The sequence below is a fragment of the Elgaria multicarinata genome, chromosome 1 (genome assembly GCF_023053635.1).
Source record: "Elgaria multicarinata webbii isolate HBS135686 ecotype San Diego chromosome 1, rElgMul1.1.pri, whole genome shotgun sequence".
NCBI lineage: Eukaryota > Metazoa > Chordata > Lepidosauria > Squamata > Anguidae > Elgaria > Elgaria multicarinata.
This window is the reverse complement of record NC_086171.1, coordinates 137,735,734-137,761,211: the sequence shown is the minus strand read 5'-3', so window position 1 is coordinate 137,761,211 and position 25,478 is coordinate 137,735,734. Positions and strand designations below refer to the sequence as shown.

The 25,478-nt window shown below is 42.5% G+C and overlaps 1 protein-coding gene across 2 annotated transcripts in view; it reads right to left on the bottom strand.

The window, feature by feature from the left end:
• Positions 1–25,478, bottom strand: part of NEGR1 (neuronal growth regulator 1) — a 585,000-nt gene that overhangs the window by 190,675 nt on the left and 368,847 nt on the right. For both annotated transcript variants that reach the window (XM_063137453.1, XM_063137460.1), the window contains exon 3: positions 24,436–24,561. In XM_063137453.1, the coding sequence (XP_062993523.1) occupies positions 24,436–24,561 (126 nt within the window). The remainder of the gene's footprint in view (positions 1–24,435; positions 24,562–25,478) is intronic.

Below are 25,478 nucleotides of genomic sequence, written 5' to 3'. Positions count from 1 at the left end.
TGTTGTACTTTTCTTGGTCTGTCATCCTTCCTGGGTATCCGTATGGCCCTGTCAATCTGTCTTTAAGTTTAAGGTGCTACTAGTGTTGGTGATAATCTGTCCAGTCATGAAAGAGAAATAATGTGTTTGGTGTGTGTGTGTGGGGGGGTTTCTGACAGGGCATTTGTGTAGTTGGAAAATTTGGCTCACCACTACCCATCCCGCTATTTGCATTTTGGAAATCAGGAATACACCCATCCAGTCTTCAACTGACTTCTACTTTTTAATGTATTATATTTTATTTAATGTTGTTCCCTGCCTCGATCCAGAGGGAGAGGCAGGTAAGAAATAAATATATTAATTATAATTTTTAATATTTAAATCCAGGTGTAAAACTACTCCCTCTGGGCATCATGTCTGCCAAATTTCTGGAACACTGGACAAAGAGTTCCAATGTGAAGGGCAATTAAAAAATAGGTGACATCCAATAAGCTTTCATTGCTTTTAAAATGGAGAACAATGGATTTGATGAGGGGAAATACCTCCCACCAATCAGAAAAATGTTCTCCAGCTTCTGTTAATTGCAATTGGACAGATATTTTACTTGGGGCAAGTAAAATCTGCATGGAGACTATTCCCCCGCCCCCCGATTGTGGAATATTATTTTCCATTGTATAAGCAATGGAAGTGTACTGGATGTCACTGTTTATTACTGGCCCCTTAAATAGGCAAACTTTTCCAATGTTTTTCTTCTTCTTTACTAGTGTTGGTGTTTCAACTAGCGGAAACAAATACTTGTTTATTGAATAATATATTTATACCTCACCCTTCGTCCAAGGAACTCATGGTAATACACATAGTCTTCTTCCTCCTTTTATTCTTTCAACAGTTCTGAGAGGTAGGTTAGGCTTAGTATAACGTGCCCAGGGTCACCCAGTGAGCTTCTAGTAGCTGCACCCATTGCAGGTGTGTGCATGTGGAGGACAGGGGGACTTTTTCTCTCTTCCATCTACATTTGGGCATATCTGTAAGTGCCGATTCAAAAAAGTATCATGAAATGGTTGTTCATTATTATACAAATGCATCACTAATGCCACAAATCTTTTAAAGCTATTAAATTGATGTATTACTGTCAATCATCAAAGTGGTGTTGGTGCAATGACATGAGAATAGTAAGTAACAGTAATGCCAGCATAAACCTGTCTGTTTGCAGAGAACATCCGCTAGCATGTAATAAATCAAAAATTTTATAGTAAACTGCATTGCAGAGTCCCTTTAATACTAAGTGGTAATCCTCAAAACAGTCTTTTATTGAAAAGATATCTTTTTATGCTCTATTCAGAGAGAAAATGACTCACAGGGACTATTTATATTTTTCTACAAGCGCAGTGTCCAGTTCAATGCTGTTTCAAAATTGCTAGTTTTGAGGCTAGTGTATATATTGGTTTTTAAAACTTGAAAAAAGAACCAGTTTATTCCCCCACCCCCTCTCAAAGTTATATTAACTTTTTATCATTGAACCAAACTGCTGTCAGGCTAAATTATATATAAGTGAGATCCATAAAGTCACCGTACTCTGAAGTAACTTTGAATTTCCTTTTTACAGTCATTTTACCAAGGCATCCTTAACCAGCTCGTGTGCTAGGATACATTAGGGTATTGATTTGGCTGCCTTAGAGGTAGAATCTTGATATAAAGGGCATCTATCTACATTTTAATACTCATGACAAAGATAAAACCAGCTTCTCCCTTTGGAAAGAATGTAACACACTTAAACAAATAGACTTGATGGATATCTGTATGCTGTATGAATAGCAGCATGATCAGACGTCCTTCTATAGTGAAAGAAAAGAAAGGCAGAACACTCCAGGTTCAAAGGGTCAGTGTTCCATTAGTGATCAGCAAAATAGCAACAGATGGAGTTGAGAGTTTCTGTTCAAGGATCGTTGTTCAAAATTTCCAGTGGTGTGTGTCTGTGTGTTTGTGTATCACTGTGTCAAATGCATTTTCCAGAACTTGTCACTTATGGTGTTTTTAAATTTGATACAATGCATGATACTTTGAAATACATTCCACTGAGTTGAAAGGGCAGTAGTGTGGAGTAAGTATGTATGTACCAAATTGTAGCTTTAACTGGAGAGTAAATATAATTATGAAAAGCTTTAAACTAGGGATGAACAAATCTGTCAGTTTTGCTCCCTCCTGCATTCAATTTTTTTAAAATCTCAAATTCTATACATTCCAAATATCAAGACATTTGTGAATTTTGGTGTAGAGAGTTTTTTAGTGAGCAGAAATATGGACTTTACAGAGTTTCAAAAGGTGGCTAAGAGACCTATGTAGCCTAACACATTGAGTTGATTTTAGCAGGCTTTAGGCCTCATTCCCTGGATGGTCCTCTCATAGTTATCTCATCCTTTCCTCACAGAGTCTTATCTCAGCATGGAGAAGGTGAGAGGTCTTCACTCCTAACCAGGCACTAGAAAGGCAATTAATTTCCCAAGCTGATGCTTTGGGAATCTGGGAGCTGCCACTGCTACTTCTGAGAGTGGGGATGGAGGGATACGGGACCCCCCCCCCCACTGGCAGTTCCTGAAAGGGAAACAGGTATCTAGCAGAAGAGATTATAAAATCCAATCCATAGGCTTCATAATTTGGTCTTGCTCCAGGGGTCAGTCTGGAGAACTTCTGTGGCTCCAGGGAAGGTCTCCATCTATCATGGGGGTGCTGATAGACACCCAGCTATGAGAGCTTGATTAGGTGGAAGGAGGTGTGAACTTTGCATGTATATAGTTTATATCCACTTTCTATCAATAAAGTGTCATTTATTGGCTTTTTTCATTTTGATGACCAAGAATTGACCAACTGATTGATGACTGGGACCTGGCAGAACCCAAACCCAGATCTAATACATTTGGTAAATTATTATAAAAAATGAACCAAATGTATATATATTCTCACCCATTCTTACTGGCCAAATTCAGTAACTACTGGAAAGAGGAGCATGTTGTACACATATAGCTGCTATAGCTGTGAAAGATGAGACACCTATCAGAAAAAAAGAGGTGGCAACCTGATTTGAGCACTGCAAACATGGTAGAATACACAGGGATTCAAAGCCAGACTTTTAAGAGTTAATCACTCAAATCCCTGGGCCTGGATGGACAAATACGTGAGTTTTCTTTCTCCCACATTCTTTTTTTTTAAAAAAAATCACACATTCTTTCCATCCCAAATATGAAGAAATTTGAGAATTTTGATAAACCCTTCCCAAAACCAAAATGAAACAAAATGCTAACCCGTCCCTACTTTAAACTCTTATGGAGATGATTGTAGTGAATGAAACATTCTCCATGGTAACCTTTAAACAGGTGCACGCCTCCACAACCTGATGCAAAACACAACCTGCTAGGCGTATATGGCAGTCCGCAATGCTTTCATTAGCCTCTTGTTTCAACTAATTGAGAGGGACTGTGAAAACTGATGAGATGAGTGAATCAAAAATTGTGGAAACCTGCTTGAAAGGCAGCTTTAAGTTAACCTAGTTCAGTGTCACTTGTCTCCTCTGTCCAGAATTGAGACTATTCTACATGTTGCAGCATCACCATAATTACCAAAAGATGGTGCATTTCTGAGGGCCATCACCATTATTCCTATTAATTGAGAGACTAAGAAACAATGGTATCAGAATACCATTGGGTTTCCATCCGGTTTGACTTAAATTGATGCTCACCACATCTAGTTACTACAACGACTGCCACCCTACCAATTTTAACCGGGCCCTTTTTAAAGAGAACTACACAGAATTTTCTTTTAGGGGAACTGCAACTGGCTTTGTGAAGTCTCATTATCTGGACCATGACAAGTCTAAGGTGCCTGGATATTTGTAGATACCCAACCAAATGTGGAAAATGTTTTGTATTCTATGAATAAGCAACATTTAGTTAAGAAACATCTTTCAAGAGAGATTGATGCAGTAGAACCACAAAATGGTAAATTATACCCATATCCCTCCAGGAAAAGCTCAACGTCTGCCAACATGGAGAAGAAAAGAAATGCATACTTGATGAAGGAATAACAAAATAATGGGGCAGAAAGTGGCCTAATGTGTGTCCCACGTGTCATCTTATCCAGCCTTCTGCTCTGTTGAAGAATCCTCACTTCACCTTCCTACACATTAACCCACATGATCCAGATTATAGCATGCCATAACCAGAGAGAGAGAGAGAGAGAGAGAGAGAGAGAGAGAGAGAGCAGAAAAAAACAAAGTGCCGGAGACGTCTACAGGCAATGTAATACATTAGTGAAACAGATGGCTTAGACTAGACAGCCAAGCTACATGATAGGTAAAGGCTCCCATGGCCACATGCCATTTTGGGTTGGAAAAGAAGAATTGATGACCCAAAGGCAAATGTGCTATAGATACTGGGACCCAGACAGCACATGATAAAACCATGAAATCCTGCCGCACATGGGCCATCCATCAGACAGAACCCTCCCCTTGTGTTTGATTCAGTAAAGAACACAACTAATAATCATACCAGCTATTGGGATAGGTTTAAAGAGACTCTATCCAGGAGCTGCTGTGTATTCTCATTTACCACTAGTAGGACATGAAAGCAAATGCAAAATACATGCCATAGACTGAGATTGAGATAAATAGCTTTCAACAGGCGAGGGCAATTATTCATAATGGCCTAATGTCCTTCCGCCCCCCTTCCCCTACATAAAAAATAAATAAAAACGAGAGTCCTCTGAGGTTTTGGCTATTCCTGGCCAAGTCACAGTTGATTCTTCCTGGTGCGGTTTGCCACTGAAGCTTTTCTGGCAAGACTCCAGACCCATTCCAACTTCGCTGCAGGGAACAGATGTTTCACCTCATCCCTCCATCTCTCACCTGGAAGATAAGTGCAATGCTGTTGCCCATAATCAAGCTGTTGCCTGCCAGCAGAATAATGATGGCATAAGGGAGGTATGTCAGTGCTCATCAAATAAAACCACTGAATTGTTTTATATTGTTTCCCAGGAACACCTAGAAAAGGTTTAAAAATACTTGCAATAAATTCTTAGTCATCTAGAACATTCAAAATTGTCACTATAATCTGAACAGTCGCACCTTTCAAGACCACATAGGTACAGAGAGAAGATGAATCTGGAGTCAACCAATTTAAAAGATATGACTTTGTAGTGACACCATGAATTAGTGGCCCAGACTCTCTGATGCTCCATAGCATGAGACAGTTGTAGCCTTTTTGCTCCTCCAAGTAGGATATTACAAGACTGTTTCCCCCCCTCCAATTTCTAGGCTTCACCATTCTATCTCCCTTTATAGCTGGAGTCTCCAGAAGCTGGTGCTTGGGGAATAATGCCTGGCCCTGTGAATTCTCTGGTATGGGTTCTGCACAGGTAGGTTTTGTTTCCCCAAGCTATTCAACAGTCTCTCAAGTAGTTGAAACAAGAGGCTAATGAAAGCATTGTGGACTGTCCTATATGCCTAGCAGGTTGTGGAGGCGTGCACCTGTTTAAAGGTTACCATGGAGAATGTTTCATTCACTACAATCATCACCATGAGAGTTTAAAGTAGGGACGGGTTAGCATTTTGTTTCATTTTGGTTTTGGGAAGGGTTTACCAAAATTCTCAAATTTCTTCATATTTGGGATGGAAAGAATGTATGATTTTTTAAAAAAAAAAAATGAATGTGGGAGAAAGCAAAACTCACATATTTGTCCATCCAGGCTCAGGGATTTTCTCCAAGGGACTCAGGAAACTCTATGTAGTTCTCCTGATTCATTTCATCCTTACAACAACCTTCAGAGGTGGATAAGGATGAGACAGTGTTCCAAACTCTTCCTGAAAGCTTTGTGGCTGAGTGGAGGTTTGGTCTGACATTCTAATGGCTACATCACAGAGGCTCTGAAAGCGAGAGCCTCTGTCTATCATGTGTCTATCATGTGTACTCACAAGTACACACGATACACATGGAAGTTCATCAAACATGCCGGTTATGTACACATGGAAGTTCATCAAACATGCTGGTGTATATGCATATCATGAGTACTCATTGGGTGTACTTGAAGTTAGCCATGTTTTTTTGTTTGTTTGTTTTGTTTTAGTTTTCCAAGATACTACAGAATGTTTGCAAATGAAATTAGTGTGAAATCACACCAAGGACCACTTTATTTGTGTGCTGTGCCTGAATTTCCTTGATGCAATCAAATGCACGCATGCCCACCTTTGATAGTGAACTCACTGACAATCATGCAGAGGGAGTAACCCAAAAAATAGACATGCACCAGTACATGTTATTGCAGCTATTCCCACCCAGCTGTACATCAACACTTTTTGGAACTCATAACTCTGGGAATCACTGCCACCAAAATACTGGTATAAATATATATTTCTGCCTCATAGGGTACTTTTTCCTCCATGGCACTGTGTGCTCTATATCATTGTATGGAGCATGGCAGCAGCACGACACAATGCAACACTCTTTAGAATGACACAATTTTTGCACTAATACGCTCTACCAAGGCTTCCTGAGGAAGCATTCTCTCTCGTTCTCCATTCAGTTGTCTAGCAATGCCTTTTGTCCAGTAATTGAATTGAATCAACTCCTAGACAGCCCCATCATTTGAGTGCTCTGAAGATGTATTACACTAATATATCGTCAGAATGACAGTGCTATGATGATACATTAGTGTAATACATCTTCAGAGCTTTAGCGCTGTCCAGAAATAATAGGGATTGTATCGGATAGAGTTCAGTTATAGTACACACACTGCTTATGGGGAAGAGGGCATACTTGCAGGATGAAAGAACACCAAGCTAACCCCTAAGCACAGGCTGGCAGTGGGCCAGTTCACATGACCCCTGCAGCCCACCCTGGCTTCATTTAAGCCATGATAGGTTGTGCTGCGGGTCGACAGCCATTGTGAATATTCAAGTGAGTGGTCAGCACAGCTTTTAGTAACATCTGAACCTGGCAAGGTTTGGTTGTTCAACCACCCCCAAACCATGGCCTGTTTTTGGGCTGAATATTCACAATGGCTCTGGTATGTACTGCAATACTGGGCTGCAGTGATCATGTGAACCAGGCCATTATTACCAAGTTGTAAAAGCTTAAAGTATTACAGGAATGTTACACTGTGCTGCAATTATTCTCGCTGTCATATTATTATTATTATTATTATTATTATTATTATTATTTACTATTCTATCATTGTTATTTTCAGCTGTGTCTCCTCAATACTCCATCATGCAGATATGTTTTAATTTTTAGCCATTTACAAAGAAACCCTTTTCTTTGCCCAAGGGGAGAACAACAACAAAATCACCAAAATGAACCTGGCAGCAAGCCATTTGTGAGTCTAAAATTGGTGCACATCTCTTGTCCCTCATCATGAGGCTCCTCCCTCTTCTCACTGTATCATGGGAAATATCTCCTAAAATCTCCTTATTTTCATTTTTCTATATCAAGGATCGGAAACCATTTCGTCCTCTAGATGTGGTGGAATCCTGCATTGGTGGATTCCTACACTGAGCAGGGGGTTGGACTCGATGGCCTTATAGGCCCCTTCCAACTCTACTATTTTATGATTCTATGTTGTTGGATGGCAACTCCTATCATCCTGCACTAGTGGCTGTGCTGGTTAGGACTTGCAAACACTGTTCCCTTTACACACAGTCACCTTTATCTCTTCCCTCCCCATATTTTTATCTCCTACTGTTAAATGCATGGTAAGGCTAAGAACCTTTTCCCTTTTGGCTATCTGCTGAATTACAAAACGTCTTCATTACTGCCATGGTAGTGCATTAAGATCATCTGGCTGTACCAGAAAGGAGATGCCTTTTACGCATCCTTGGAAAGAGGAGTCTTAATTTCTGTAATAGGCATTGATTCCACCCTTGAACTTGCTATTGAAATAATGATGAGCCTGATTTAGCATCAAATTAAAATCTTACTGTTTCTTTCACATTAATGGGGGCACACACTTAGAATCCATAAAGACATTTTTACATAGGAAATTCTGTGTCACAATCGCATGTGTAAGCCATCCCAGAATGTTTCATTTTCATTACAAACAGTGGAGACGTTCCCTATTTTAGCACAATTAGGTCCCATGTGAACCACCTAATCTCACTTTGTTTGGATGTTATCAGCAACTCCTGGTATGCACAAATGCACATCCCTTTAAGATAAATTACAAGTGTTCACACATTTTTGATGGCTAACTCTCTAGTCAGGCCACACACATCCAGTTCCTGTTTATTATTTCATAAAATCATCCATTAAGGGCTCATCCTCTTAGGTCCTACGTGCCGTCATTTGACAACTATGACCTTCAGTTGTTTACACAGACTTCAAAACACCATGTAAAAGCTTGAATGGACATAAATTAGACATTAAAAAGGGAACAATGGAAAAACTGAGGAGGTGGAGTACATTACAAAATATCTTAACTCTTCAAAGCTTGCAGTGGGAGAATATTTCTATGGTCTGGAATATTCTTCCTTGAGACCGTTATGTGTTTCTGAGGGGCTGCAGGTTGGGACATGACATGACAGCTTCCAGCACATGGAATCTGTGATTCCCCACCATCCTATAGAAAACTAGAGCATCAGCTTCAGTGGGTTTTAGGGTATTGTGACCGTGCTGTGCTTCTATGCCTGGCTATAAATATAAATCAGGCAGTAAGAAATGTAAAGACCAAGCTTCCTCAACCTGGAGCCCTCCAGATGTTTTGGACTACAACTCCTACCAGCCCAAGCTAGCATGGCCAGTAGTCAGAAATGCTGGCAGTTGTATTCCAAAATATATAGAGGGCACCAGATTTGGAAAGCTTGTTTTAGGGGGGGGGGAAGGCAATCAAAACAGAAGAACATGAAACAATCCTCAGGTTTTTCAAAGCAGACAAAGTCTTTGTGTGAATGAATGTTGCAAGTTTGTATCAGGCCAAGAGCACTGTGCTTGAGCATTCCCATTTCACTCCAGCTCTGTGGGTGTGTTCTTTGCATTCCTGTTGTCTGTCATTATTCTCATCTTGTTAATTTTGTTTTGTCTTCCATTGTATCTTTATGCAGGAAATCTACTTTTTCTGTCATTTTCACACACTGCTTGAATTGGAAAGATTGACAATGACCTTCTCATGATACAACAATAAACACCCAATCTTTAAAGCACCATAAGATTCTATGACTCCCTGCATCATCATAGTGGAAATATGGAAGACCATTGTTAGCCATGAGTTACTGGTGCACAAACTCCCTTGCTCATGTCTAGACTTGAGCCTGTTACTGTGTTGAGGGGTTAGCTATGATTATAATTCCGAGGGCCAATGATCTGTCTGAGACTGTAGAGCTAGAAGCTGGTAGATAAGCCTCTGGCAAGATCTCAAGGTTAGCCACTTCTTGCTAGCAGAGTAGCTAGGATGGGAATTATCTATGTCAAGTGACTGCCAAACATTCTCGAAGTCATTGGACTATAGAATAGAGTCCAGAATAGGAGGGATCAGTGGCACAGTGTATGTGTCCTGGGCACCTCCCAGTTCAGAACCTCAGCACACACTGATCCAGAACATGCTGCATTCTAAGAGCTGATCAAGGGGGTTCCCAGTGATTGAAGGAGCTATGCTTTATGATCTTGTTTTGGAGCACTGTGCTTTCCTTTCTTCTGCTTTAATCACTGTGTTAATTTGCTTCCCATTAATAACGTCTTTAGCCATCATTAGTGTGTCCATTGTATTCTGAATCCTTAAAAGAACCGTTGCCTATTGGCAACACAATCTGCCATTATGAAATTATTCTGCTGAATTTGGTATATGAATTGCATCAATGGCTTTAAACTGGAGGATAATTTCATTAAGTCTGCATTTTTAAGTAAGCCAAGCTGAGATGCACTTCCCAGACTAATAAGTGGATTGCAACAGTTATCTTTGGATTGCACACTTTTCTGAAATTTGTGATGCAGTCCTCGACTCAAAGGTTGCACCAGGCATAGACATTGTGTATATAAGGGATAGTTTCCTGCATACCTTAGGGAGAGTTGCGTACAAAAAGTCTATGTTAGGGGAAATAGTATACAAAAATAAATGCTATTTTATGCAGTATTTTTTTAAAAAAGAACAGACTGATATGGAAACTGGACAGAACAGACTTATAACTGAATACATGCACAACTCACACAAATCAGAAATAGACTGATTCATCCAGTGGTGATTGGCTCTATGCCTCACAGTGGCAATAGGACCTGGCCATCACACATGAAGCCTATTTCAAGATACATCTGCCTAATAAAGGTAACATGTAAGCCAGTCCTACAAGAAATAGCAGAATCTTATTCCTTGGAGGCTTTTGAAAAGGTTGGAGAGTAAGCTTTGCCTTGCAGCTCCTCTGACTAACATTTCTAGCTCTTGCTTTCTAAAATGGAAATTATAATAAGCATGCTGCGCATACAAGAGTTAGGAGGCAGTATTATGTCTCAGACAACCCCAAATTCTTTTAGATTCTAGTTTCATTCTTCAGCTATTGATGTTGCACTTTGCTCTTAAATGTCAGAACAAAATAACTAATACCTGCAATTTATTCAGATGACATTTCAACAATATAAGATTTTCAGATTACAAGCTTCTGCTTCATGTTCCTTCTAGTGTTACACTAAATGTGTAGATTTGGCGGATTTACATAATAGCTTTAGATAATGAATATTTATAATAATGAATGAATTTACATAATGACTGCAAGTTAAACATGCCCCATTAAAACTGCATGCTCTAATTTATGTACTAAGTTAAAATAACTTTACAGTTTATTTTCATTCATATTAGACTATCAGTCTTTCCTCTACAAAAAGAAATGTGCCAACCTATGCCAAGCAGAGGTTGTCTAGGAAGAGGTCCCCCACCCTCACTTAAATTAGCTTCACTGTATAATTTGTACTCAGAATTACAGTCTCGTATCTTTTACTAACAGCTTTGAAAAACAATTTTTTAAAATCTGCTTTATAGAATGCTTTACCACAATTTGACTAGTAGCTTGTCCAGTGTGTCTGGAATATGTCTGTATGGAAATGTGGCCTAGAGAAGTGGGCAATTATTGTATTGTGAGCAAAGTCATTTTTGTGTTTGGCCTATGCCCCAACAAACATGTCCTTCAAATCCTGCATTGTCACCCATTTTTGTGTACAGTTATGCTGATTGCTGATCACCATACCCATTGGCATACCTGACCATTCTTTTCCATGCCCATTATCCATCGTGATCATTCATGCTTTCCAAAGACTCTTGTCTCCCCCAGGCATGGACATTTGCTTGTTTCTCCCTAACCGTCTAGCATATTGAATAAGTGATATGTTGTTACTATTTTTTATGTTGTTGTTATAGGTCTTTCCTAGACCGGTCGAAATCCCGGGGGGGAACCAGGGATCATCCCTGTGTGTCCACATGACGCACAGGGGATCCCGGGATCAGGGAGGGATGATCCCTCCCTTGCCCCAGGATAGAGCGCTCCCCTCTGGACCCGCTTTTTCCGCGGTCCCAGCTGAGCCCGAGAATGCAGAACATGTGGCCCATTGCCACAGAGCCGGGAGCTGCGCACGGGGTGCAGCGCTCCTCAGGAGCACTGCGCCCATCAGGGGTAGGGTGGGGGAGCAGGAAAAAACTAAAAAAACCACCTTACCTTTAGCGCACGAGCGTTCGTGCGCTCCTTCCTCTTTAAAAAAAAAATTGCCGGGCGCGACGCCTCTCCTCCTGAGGTCATCGCGCCTCACGTGTAAATGGAGGAGGGATCTCACGTTAATCACAACTCGAGATCTTCCCTCCTCCATCACGGACTATGAGGTAGATCTAGCTAAGGCCATAGTCTCCTCCAAGTATAAATGCTGCAAAGCAAAAGGTTGTTGAAGAACTGGCCAAGGGGTACAGAACGTATGAACAATTCCACAGGAAGCAGCTACCGGTTGGGTGGGTGGGTAGTATTCTATACTACTTGCATTAGTAGTATAGAATGCACATTACTTACATTTAAATACTGCCCCATAGCTGAAGCTCTCTGGGCAGTTTACAAAGGTTAACACAGTGTTAATTGAACACAGTGTGATTTACTTCTAAGTAAACATGTGTGGGATAGTGCTGAAAACATGCCAATAGCCCAACACTATAGAAAAAGAGACAATATTGATCCAAACATTAGCAGAGATGGTGCAAATTCACACTGACCCAGTCATGCCACCTTCAGATGGCCAGATCAGCTCTCCATGTCTCCAAGCACAGGTATTTTGCTGGACTCCTACCTGAAGTCAACTGGTACAAAGCAGGGCAGCACTTTTACTAACAGGGACTGGCCGAAGAGACCACATCACGCCCGTCCTTTTCCAGCTTCACTGGCTGCCAGTCCAGGTCCGGGTCCGATTCAAAGTGCTGGTATTAACATTTAAAGCCCTAAATGGCTTGGGGCCAGGCTATCTGAAGGAACGCCTCCTCCCGTATGTACCTCCCCGGACCCTAAGGTCATCCTCAGGGGTCCTTCTCCGCAAGCCCCTGCCAAAGGAAGTGAGGCAGGTGGCTACCAGGAGGAGGGCCTTCTCTGCTGTGGCACCCCAGCTGTGGAATGTGCTCCCTAAGGAGGTTCGCTTGGCACCTACATTATATGCTTTTAGACGCCAGGTGAAGACCTTTTTATTCTCCCAGCATTTTAACAGTCTATAAATAAATTTTAACTTGGTGTTTAAAATTTGTAATTTTGCATTGCTGCTGTTTTTATCTGCTTGAGCTTTTATATTGTATTTTATATTATGGTTTTATACTGTTGTTTTATACTTTGAATGTTTTTAATTTTTGTGAACCGCCTAGAGAGCTCTGGCTATTGGGCGGTATAGAAATGTAATTAATAAAATAAAAATAAAATAATAAATAATAAAGTCCTTCAAAATAGACTTCTTGGAGTCTAAGCCTGGGGACCTTATGAATGCAAAGCATGCGCCTTATTACAGAGCAACAGTCTTTGTAATTATTTGAATGCTGCTGTGAATTACAGGTGAAAACTGAAGGAAAACATGAAGTGCTAGTGAACCTTAGTTCATCAAGCTGCAAAATCAAATGTGTGCTGCATAACAAATCCCCTACCCATTTTCGAATAAACCAAAGTTATTTTATCACCTATCACAAAATGTAATCAGATCAGAGGCTTCTATTTTTTCACAGCTTCTTTGCAAATGTTTGTTTCTGCACAAAACATCTCCCAGTAAATTATTTTGCGACAGTATAATTTCCTCTATATTAAAGAGTGACCCAGGAATTTAACCAAATCAGACTGTCAAGCAATCATACGGAGACTATCAACCAGTGCAGGGATGGGAAGCTTTTTGGGGGTGAGAAGCTGGGGGCCACTTTCCTTTTCATAGATCTCCCCTCCCCCATGGGCTGCATGCTGGTTTCTGATGTGGCACTGAATTTGGTGGTAGCAGCAGCAGCAAAAATCTTGAGTTTGCCACTGAATGTTGGTGGCAAACCACTATGGTGGGTTAAAAAGGACACATTTATTTATTTATTACATTTTTATACCACCCAATAGCCGAAGCTCTCTGGGTGGTTCACAAAAATTAAAACCATAATAAAATAACCAACAGGTTAAAAGCGCAAATACAAAATACAGTATAAAAAGCACAACCAGGATAAAATCATGCAGCAAAATTGATATAAGATTAAAATACAGAGTTAGAACAGTAAAATTTAAACTTAAGTTAAAATTAAGTGTTAAAATACTGAGAGAATAAAAAGGTGTTCAGCTGGCGACGAAAAGAGTACAGTGTAGGCGCCAGGAGGACCTCTCTGGGGAGCTCATTCCACAACCGGGGTGCCACAGCTTGTTTGCAATTTATTTTTATTTTTTTGCTGCCACTGCAGACTTCGGCAGCGTGGGTGTTGGGAGGGGCCACACCAGAGGATAGGGTAAATAATTCAGTTTTATGTATTTCATATTTACTGTTGTTCCCCGCCTTGATCAGAATGGAGAGGCGGGTAAGAAATAAAATTATTATTATTATTAATATTATTGTTATTGTTATTATTATTAGGCTCATGGACTGCATGTTTATCACCTATGGACTAGTGCTTATACAATGGTGTAGGTATACTGAAACCAGTGCTTTGATGGTGATGATGATGATGATGATGATGGTACATGGATACACCACCTTTCCACCAAACAGCACTCAAGGTGGCTAACAACAATACAATAAAATACGCTGTAAAATAAACTGTGATTCCCTCCTATCTTAAACAACAGAAATTTACAGTAAGATAGTCTTCCTGCTATATTCATTCAACAAGTTCTGTACTTCTTTTATGTTTTTGGTCAATTTTGAAATCAGCATCATTATCACAGCTGGTTGACACTCCACTAGCATCTAAAGTGAGATCTACCAACATTTGCATGCTGCAAGGTAGTTGGTGAAACATAACTAAAACTCTCTCTGTATTTATCTAAGACAAGCAGAAGCCTGTTAGTCAAGGAAATGCAAATGAATGATTCTATTTCTAGTTGTCATTTATTCCAAATGGATTGATATTCAATATCCAGTTAAGTTATAACAATGCGATTCAAGCATTCTGTAGATCCGCATGGCTGCAATTGTATGAACAAGACAAAAATGATCTCTATCAAACTACTGAAAAATTATGGTCCGTATACGACTGTAGGTGAAACCCATCACAAATGACAATACTTTTGCTTCATTTCCCCTAAATCAAGGGTTGCCAATTAAGAGCTGTGCTGGAACAGACCAAGGTCCATCTAGTCCAGCATTCTGTTCACACAATGGTTGACCAGCTGCCTATTGGAAACCCACAAGCAGGATATGAGTGCAGCAGCACCCTAATGCCCATGTTCCCCAGCAACTGGTGTATATAGGCATATTGCCTCTGAGACTGGAGGTTGCATACAGCCAGCAGGACTAGTAGCAATTGACAGCCTTTGCCTCCATGGATTTGTCCAATCCCCCTTTAAAGCATTCCAAATTGGTGGTCATCACTACATCTTGTGGTAGCGAATTCCATAGCTTAATATGCACTGTGTGTGCATTGGCAGAAATAGCTTTCTAGTTGACTGCTGGATGTGTGTAGGAGATATTTTCCACCCATCTCCCATTATTATTAATCCTTAATTCCTTAACAATATGCTGCATGTGTATGTGTTATATATGTGACTTGTCTGAGAGCCATGCTTAATTCAGCTGCTTATTTGGTTTACATGCACATAGATCTTGCTTTGTGCTTTTAACATAAACATGCACTGTGTTAGATTCACATGTGTAGATGGTATCCCTTGGTTCAGGGGACTTGTAAGCAGGATGGACAAACAAGTTTATATCTGGTCCATGACAGTTTCACATGTAATTTCCACATCAGCCATTAATTATTATCTTTTAAAAAAAATGCATGAAAATTCACATTTATTTTTCTACATAATTTCTCCTGACTTATGTATTCTCCCAAATACACATTTTTTGTACGCAGGTTTCCCATATATATGCATTCTTGTACACAACATTCTCTAATATATACATAATTATATGCATTTTCGACCCAAGAGCTGCATTGCAAAACCCAGGAGACGTGTGCAGTCTGAAGGACAACTTTGTTCCAATCAGCATATTACTCCACAAAGAGTGAATTAGGTTAGTCCGCTTAAAAATGTGGTCTAAACAAAATCAACCCACCCCCAGATGCACTTGTAAGCACATGCAAAGGCTGTTCACAACAGAGCCTTTCTATGTGCTCTGCTTCATTCTCCAGGCTCCACCCAGATTCTAGAATTTTCTCTTTCAAGAGATGGCAATCCAACCCAGAGCACTGGAGTTTGCAGATGGTACCTCAGCCTTCCTTTTTAAAGTTACATATCGGGGCTAATTGCATGGTACACACATCAAGGAATGTAACAGTGTCTTGATATCCTTTTTTTAAAAGCAAAGCTGTTCTAGATGGTGGGATTTAAGACTGGAAAACAGCAGCCTGTCCTCCATTTCTCCCTTCCAAATCTTCCCCCTGGAGATAACAATGTGTCAAATCATCTTTCTAAAGGCCAAACTACACTTTATATTATCTCTTTTTGGAGGGAAATTATGAATGCAATAATGAATAGGAATGCTGGGAAATCACCTGGTCCAGATGGATTTCCAAATGAGTGGTATAAACATTTTCTAGCTTTCTATCTCCAAAGCTCTACATTGCCTTTATAATCATATCTTTTAATGAGAGTCTCTTTCTTCATCATTAAATGATGCTTATATTACTGTGATTCCTAAGTCTGGCAAGGACCATACCTATTGTGCTATCAACCGATATCATTAATTAATGTAGATATCAGAAGCTATATTAGAGTGACCAGATACAAAAGAGGGCAGGGCTCCTGCAGCTTTAACTGTTGTGATGAAGAGAGAATTTTACCAGGTGCTGCATGCATACAAATGACACCTGCTGAAATTCCCTTTTCTATACAACTGTTAGAGATGCTGTCCTCGATTTCATATGGTCACCCTAGTAGTATCAAACTTCTATATTCTACCGTATGTTGTATTTTACGGTTTCAATTGTTGCAAATTGTGCAGAGAGCTTCAGCTATTAGGCGGTACAAAAATGTAATCAATTAAACAATTAAAATAAATATGTAGTTTTGGTCCTTCGAAGACTGGGCAAAAATCTGCTTGGAATGCTTTAGGGAATAGATATCCTGCTTTGGGATAGATAGAGGAGTCTGGGCCCTTTCTCTTGATAGGCCCATTTAGTCCTTGGCTTGTATTACTTGGTTTGCACACTCACCCCAAAAACCCTCCACATGAAAACCTAATAAATATGCCAGAGAGCACATGAAGCCAAAATCCTGCTTCCTCTTCTAGCTTTCAACACACACATTTCCCCCCCTACATAGCAGAGCTTTCAAACACCCTGTGGCTTTAGGTTCCTGGAAATCCACTTGCTTGTCTTAAATATTGGAAACAGTGCTTTGTCTTTATTGGTTCAGCGCAATCTGGCATTAACAAGTGTTTAATTTGCATTCATTTCCACCAATTATATCCACTGGCTTATTCCAAAAGTGTAAGTGTGTTTAGGATTTAATTGCAGCCCTAATTGAATTATAACTAAGAAAAGTCCTGAGTACTGTGTAGATTTCATCAGAGGTCCAGTTATCGGGGGTGGGGGTGGGGGAACCACGAGTTTCTCTTTGTCCTGAAGTTGCAAGGGGGCAGCAGGGTTCTGCTAATGTCGTTTTAACAATGAAACCCAAGCTCCTAGATTGCCATTAGGTGAGCTCACATCGTAGGCTCCCACTTTGAAGACTCCCCAAGGTTCCCAACACAATTTTGTTTGACATTTAGTTAAAGACCACCTTTATGATGTAACTGATTTTTCTACTCCCTTGGTGGTCACTTAAAAAGGTTTAATTGTTGCTCTTTCAAAGGTCACTATTAGTAATTCTTTCAAGTCCTTCTCCATAAAGCAAAGTGCTGATTAGCATTACTTTCAGGCATGGTAGGATGTGGCTCCAACACACACATCCACACGATGTAGATCCAGTCTATCTAGAAACTGTCTGTTCACCTGAATTATTTCTTTGTTTTGATGTATTTAAAGTATTTCCAAGCCACCTTTCAGGGCAGGAACCCTCTCAAGTCCTGCCCAGTAAAAAAGCATGCAATCATAAAACAGCCAGAACTCAATAAAATCAACCAACACCGGCAATAAAACATGTAACCTAAATAGTACTAAAATTGAAAACAGAATTGCAGCTAAAAACCCAGAACAGTCCAATAAAACAGCAAATGGCCAGAGAAAACTAGGGGCTGCCTATATGGTGGTGGGTTGCTGCTGCAATAAGCAAAACCTCATGCTTTTGCTGCTTTGGAGTGGCAGAGGCTAATCCCAACACAGCAGCAAAAGCGTGAGGTTTCTGGTGGCCAGGCCCCACCCCCTGCCCTCTGCCCAGGTGGATGGCATCAAGCCTCCACCACAACTCCGGAGTGAGGAAGGACAGCAGATGCGCTGTACTAATCTCTCTCCGGAGAAAAAGCTTGGGTAAGTCCCCCATTTTTTCTCTCCGCGGCTTCACAGGAAAACCCCATGATGGCTGCGAGGTTGCTGCTGCAACATAGAATTGATGCAGCAGCACCGTGCACCCACCCCGGGGCTTTCTGCACATATAGGGAGCCCCCAAGTCTCCAGGGCCTTCCTAAAAGATTGCAGTGATGGCATCTGATGAAGCCCTGATGGCAACCCATTCCAGAGATGTGGGGCCACTGCACAAAAGGCCCTCCTTTGTATACTTGCTCACTTAACTGCACTGAAAGGTGGCCAAATGAGAAGGACTCAGTTGCAATCTTAAAGTGTGGGTCGGCTGATACAGGCCAATAAGCTCTGAAACTGATCTCATCAATAGGTCCTCCTCCCTGAACTAGTACAAATTTCTGGGAGGACAATGTTGTTGTTGTTTTTATTTAGTTATTAAATTTATATCCCACCTTTTTTCCTCCAAGGAACCCAAGGTGACGTACATAATCCTCTCCATGTTATCCTCACAACAACCCTGTGAGGTAGGCTGGGCTGAGAGTATGATACTGGCCTAAAAATACCCAGTGGGTTTCCACAGCTGAGTGGGAACTAGAACCCAGTTCTCCCAGCTCCCAGTCCAACACTTTAGCCACTACATCACATTGTTTTTGTGAAACTAGCACCACCAATGTGCCTGGCACTTCACACCACAAAAAAGAGGGGGAGAAGAAGGAGGAAGAAAACAGATGTAGGGGAGAAGGGACAAAGAGGCAAGGGCCACAAATAGAGAAGAGAGAAATTCTGGTTCCTGACTTGGAGCTGAGCAGAAGCAGGGAAGAGCAGCTGGCCCAGCTCAAGTAGGAGCTATAAAAGTAAGCCAGATTCCCAGGGAGCGAGCGAACAGGAAGAGCAAACAGGAGTTTGACAGGGGGAGTTCAGCAGGGGAGGTCAAGGGGGAGGCCTCTAAAACAAAAAAGAGAGAGGTGAGAAAATCAAAGAAAAACATAAAGAGAAAAAAACCCCACAAAACCACCACCACCAAAAAAACAAAAACAAAACACACACACCAAAAGATCTTACTTTCCCTTAAGACATACTCATATAGTTGTGTACCTTCAGAGAGGACACAACAAAGCAAAGGCAATTCCACTATAATCAAAAAGGAAAAAAACCAAAGCAGAAATCGACAATATGGATGGAAAGGAGTCCCTAGAGGTGGTGACCTGCAAAGGGTGTGCAATGTTCGTGTTTCTGCCTGAGCTCAACATGGCGTATACCTGCAACAAGTGCAAGCTGGTGGCACTTTTGGAAGAAAAAGTGAGAGGACTTGAGCGGCGAGTGTCCACCCTCCAAGGAATAAGAGAAGTCGAGGAGTTCTTAGACCGAACGGTGGAACTGCAACAGCAACAAGAAGCACACGAGATTGAAGAACAACAGCCAGCTGAAGCAGAAGTGGAGTATGCTGAGGGGAGGAAAGCCAATGAAGAGGAAACTCCCTGCAAAAGAGTGACAGTTAGGAGCAGAAGAATTAGAAGGCATTCTGCACCGGTGGAACCATTAGAGTTAAGCAACCGCTTTCAGCTTCTGGAGAATGAGACTGAAGGACAGTTTGCAGAGGAAGAAGTACAGGAGACACCATGCAACAGTGACCAAGAGGCAGAAGGTAGGTCAACCAAGAAGAAGAGAAGAGTAGTCATTGTGGGAGACTCCCTGCTGCGTGGGATTGAAACCCAAGTATGTCGTGAAGACCCATGGACTCGCCAGGTGTGCTGTCTCCCTGGAGCACAGATTAGAGATGTGACTGAAGGGTTACCGAAGCTCATAAAGCCCACGGACACATACTCCTTTCTTCTCATCCATGTGGGAACAAATGATGTCGCCAAGCAGAGCTACGAAAAAATCATTTCAGACTTTGAAGTTCTGGGAAGGAAACTGAAGAACTTTGGGGCCCAGGTAGTTTTCTCATCCGTCCTCCCGGTTCTTGGAAGAGGATTAGAAAGGGAAAGAAAAATACTCCGGATGAACGACTGGCTTCGAAGGTGGTGCCGTCATGAGAGTTTTGGATTCTGGAACCACGGGCTACGCTACTTGGAACATGGACTGCTGGCAAGGGATGGGTTGCACCTCACAAGGGCTGGAAAGAATGAGTTCGGCCACAGCATGAAAAACTTGATCAGGAGGGCTTTAAACTGAATCTTACGGGGGTGGGAGACGTCAATTTTGAGGCAACAATGGATGAAGGCCAATGCACCACAGTACAGAGAACAGCTCCAACAGTGTCCCAAAATAGTGTCTGCAACAAGGTAGGAACAAAGCCAGACTATAAAACACATTGAAAACACCTTGAAATCAATGCAGTGATTACTAGAAGCCAACATGGATTTGTCAGGAACAAATCCTGTCAGACTAATTTGATCTCATTTTTTGATAGGATAACCTCCCTTGTGGATTGTGGGAATGCTGTGGACGTCATATATCTTGACTTCAGCAAAGCTTTTGACAAAGTACCACATGACATTCTGATTAACAAACTAGCTAAAAGTGGGCTAGATGGAACAACTATTAGGTGGATTCACAGTTGGCTACAGAATCTGACTCAAAGAGTACTTATCAATGGAACCTTCTCAAACTGGGGAGAGACAACGAGTGGGGTGCCGCAGGGCTCAGTCCTGGGCCCAGTGCTCTTCAACATTTTTATTAATGATTTGGACGAGGAGGTGCAGGGAATGCTGATCAAATTTGCAGATGACACAAAATTGGGTGGGATAGCTAATACCCTGGAAGACAGAAACAAACTTCAAAGTGATCTTGATAGGCTGGAGTGCTGGGCTGAAAACAACAGAATGAAATTTAATAGGGATAAATGCCAAGTTCTACATTTAGCGAATAGTAACCAAATGCACAGTTACAAGATGGGGGACACTTGGCTCAGCAATACTACAAACGAGAAAGATCTTGGAATTGTTGTAGACCGCAAGTTGAATATGAGCCAACAGTGCGATATGGCTGCAAGAAAGGCAAATACTATTTTGGGCTGCATTAATAGAAGTATAGCATCCAAATCACGTGAGGTACTGGTTCCTCTCTATTCGGCCCTGGTTAGGCCTCATCTAGAGTATTGTGTCCAGTTCTGGGCTCCACAATTCAAGAAGGATGCAGACAAGCTGGAGCGTGTTCAGAAGAGGGCAACCAGGATGATCAGGAGTCTAGAAAGAACGCCCTATGAAGAGAGACTGAAAGAACTGGGCATGTTTAGCCTGGAGAAGAGAAGATTGAGGGGAGACATGATAACACTCTTCAAATACTTAAAAGGTTGTCACACAGAGGAGGGCCAGGATCTCTTCTCGATCCTTCCAGAGTGCAGGACACGGAATAACGGGCTCAAGTTAAAGGAAGCCAGATTCCGGCTGGACATCAGGAAAAACTTCCTGACTGTTAGAGCAGTGCGACGGTGGAATCAGTTACCTAGGGAGGTTGTGGGCTCTCCCACACTGGAGGCCTTCAAGAGGCAGCTGGACAACCATCTGTCAGGGATGCTTTAGGGTGGATTCCTGCATTGAGCAGGGGGTTGGACTAGATGGCCTTGTAGGCCCCTTCCAACTCTGCTATTCTATGATTCTATGATTCTATGAAATATAGAGGAGGCAAGCAAGGTATGCATGCAGAATTTAGTTTTCCTTGCAATTGGGAATGGTGTTTTAGGAGTTAACTAGCCCCTAAAGGTATATATTTTCTAAGAAAACATGGACAGGCTTTATGACACTTTGAAAACGGTTAGAAAACTGTATGTGGAGTCTGTCCTGGGCCCCAACAGTTGTCACTACTGTTATAAACCATTTTAAAGCAGTAGTGAGGACGCATGTTCAGGAAACCAACTACTGATCAAAGACCAGGGCGAAGTGGAGAGGGAACAGTGCTTCAGCCTCTCTGCCTTGCTGTCCCACCCGCTCCAACCCTCCCTCTGGCTGCTCCCCTCTAGCCCGAGAACCTCAGGCCTAGGGGCCACATCTGATGCTCCTGGGGTCCCAGTCCAGCCCTCTTGTGTTCCCTAGGTGGCCATACCCCCTTCCCCTGGCTCTGCTCCTCTCTCCTGACCACTAATCATTGAGAAGATGCCTGGCTTCCAGCACTCCCTCCCTTTCTAAAAGGGCCAAATGCCTCCCCTAAGGCTTAGTTATTGGGAGTAAGAGCTTCAAGCTAAAATAGGCTGGTATCTCCCCCCCACCCACCCACTTTTGCCTCAACCCTTTTGCCTTCAGTTCCACCCACCACTGGGAAGTTGCCCCCGAGAGCTTCTGGGAAACAGAATCCAGTCCTCGGGCTCACCCAAGGCAGCACACTGCTGAGGAGGAACGACAGCCACCACCACTGCTCACTACAGCCCTGCTTTGTGCAGTCAGTGAACGCTGGTGGGCTGCCTGAAGGCCCACCTATATCCCACCTGCTCTAGATCTGTGGACCTGAACATACACTTGGATGTGTGAGGTTTCTGTTCAGGCATTCAATGAACATGCATGGGGGAAGGAGTGCAGCCTGCCACTGTGATGGCAGCAGCACCCTCCCACGTGCACACAGTAAGTGTGTGTATTGAATGAATGAATGAATGAATGAATGAATGAACAGGGCTTAGGAGGAGGCAACCCAGAAAGCAAGTGGGAGCATGGAGGAGGAATATGAAGTGGTAGATAGCAAGGGAAAGGAGAAGCTTTAATAATCATCCAGAGGACTTCCTCTGCCTGTCAGGGCTTGACCTCTATGTAAGAACCCTGTTTGCCCCAGTTCCTCCTGCTATTCCAAGGTCTCCTCTCCTCTCTAAGTCCTGTAGGGCATTCAAGTGTCATAAGGCAAGGGAGAATAACTCGGGCAATGGGGCTGCAACAATTCTCTGCCCAGTTTCTTCTTTCGGGGTGAGGAAGGAGAACAAGATTGTGTTCCTACCCTCAGAACAACTGGGTGAAACTCTCCAGCTCTGCCCATTCAACGGTGGATTCCCTGGCAACTCCTCTTTTGATGCCAAAACAGCTGGGGGGGGGATCTACACTACTGCTTTTAAAGCACTTTAAAGCACTTTGAAAACGTTTTGAAAACTGTATATGGAGTGTGTCCTGGGCCCCAACAGTTGTCAAAACTGTTATAAAGCGCTTTAAAGCAGTAATGTAGATCCTCCCCCTGGTTGGATTGCTCCACCTTCTGTTGCCCTTGTAGTCTGAGGGAAGAAAAAATCTGAGGAAAGTGCCAGGGAGAGGGGAGTGCATACAGAAAAGGGCTTGCAACCTATTTCAGGGCTTTGCTAGACCTGCCGGGTTATCCCGGCAGGGAGGCGGGGCCGAGGCGGCTAACGTTAGCGCGCCTTGCCCAGGGTTCCAGATGTCGGACGTGCAGGGACGTCGGATCCCTGCGGCATCCACCATTTTTTGTTTTTTGTTTTTAAAGGGGCCGGGTGCGGCCCAAAGACGGCGGACTGGTAAGTCCTTTTTTTTGTGTTTTTTTTACCGGGGTGGGGTGGGGAAGGATGGCAGGGTGGGTGGCAAGGGGGGGGCGGGTGAGATCGCGCCGCCACCGCCCGAGCAAGCAGTGCTTGCCCGGGCAATGCCGCCCCATGCCAGGCATTGCCCGGGCAAGCGCCGCTCGCCTGCTTGCTCGGGCGGCGGCAGCGCGCGGCATGATCTCACCCCCCCTTGCCACCCCCCCTGCCATCCTTTCCCCTCCCCTCTCTACCCCCCCCAGGCCGATGGGCACAGCGCTCGTATGAGCGCTGTGCCAGGTCCGCGGCTTTTTGCGGCTACTCGCGAGTAAGCGAGTAGCCGCAAAAAGCCTCGGAAGTCACTACACTTCCCCCAGCCCCAGCCTGAGGCCGGAGCTGGGGAAAAGGCGCGCCATAAGCAAATTCGCTTATGGCGCGTTAGAGCAGGCCTCGGCGCGGCCTGCCGCCGGATTCCCCTGTGCGTCATGTGGACGCACAGGAGGGAAACGGGGTCTGAAGGCGCGCTAAGGCCTCGTCTAGGAAGGCCCTATGTTCTCTTTCCCAGGGTGTAACATCACCTGGATCAAGCCCTGAAAACTGACACAGTCTTTTCCTCTACCATACGCTGGTTTCATCTATCCACAGCAAAATTAATAACCCAAATCCAAAATCTGAAGTCCAAAATTCAAACCCAAACTCCAAAAGATGAAAATACTTTAAAGTTCATGGCTACTCCTCAGACTTTGACTTCATGGCCTTTTGCCAAGAATGTATTCAGTGTCATTCAGTTACAGTTTTTAACCAGGTTTTGAGAAAAAAAAATCAAACGTCTGGGTACCAATGTCATAATTCTAGGTTTTTGAGCAACCTGGCACTTGGTTTCCCCCCTAGCTCTGTATATAAAAATGAAACAAAAAGGTTATATTAGAAAATCAGACCAGATTTTGGCATACCTGATGGAGAGATATGTCTCCAAGAAATGGAAGGGTCTGGTTTCCCTGTAGCCAAGCAAGCCAGGGTGACGTTGCTTCCTTCATTCACCACAATGTCATTTGAGATATGACTTATCTTTGGAGAAACTGAAATGAAAGAAGAGGAACAGTTAACAATTTCCTTAATCTGTGAAACCACTTTAACCTGATGAATTTAAACATGTCAGCACTGTATCACTTTGGTCTAGATTAATCCCAAACAATAGCTACCCTTATTCAAGATCAAGTTTACATGATCAAGCTGAATAAAGGAAATGTCACAGCAAAGTAGCATTTCCCAGTAATTCTTTTGGCACCTCTGCATCAGATATGTTTTCTTGAAAGTTCCTGGCTGAAACAACATTCACACTTGTCTGTGAGAAAGTTCTATTGTACTTAATGGGGCTTACTTCTGAGCAGTCATGCACAGGATTGCGCTGCACACCTTGGGCTGGATTCAGATTTGTGCTGGAACAATTGCACTACTTTCAATGGCAGACCCTCCAGCTCCCTGAAAATGCTACATAGAGAGTAGACCCTGATGAATGGAGTGAGCTGTGGTGATGGGGGAGAATCCCCAAAAATCGGACAGAGGGAATATAGACTGGCCCAAGGTCGGCCACAGATTTTCAAGGCTTTGTGGAAATTTGACCCCGTGGTTTCCCTCAGCTACTACCACACTGAGTCTCTAGTGAAGTTCCATCAACAATATGTCTAGTTTGTTCTTTAGCTGTATTAGGTAAGCCAAGTAATTTTAATATTATCATTCTGAGATTTGACAGTCACCAATGGTTTGCCGCAGTATTAAGTTTAGGTTACAAGGCTGTGGCATGTTAATACTGGTTTGTTCATTGAGTATTCCTTAAACATTTCCATCATAAAGACCCACAAGGCAGTTGTGCAACAGTAAATAAAAACAATCATGAAACCAAATGACTGTGTTCAACAACTAATTCAAATAATTTAAAATCAACCAAAACAATCCAGCACAATAAATCATAGAGAGCGCAGTTTAGGCATATTGT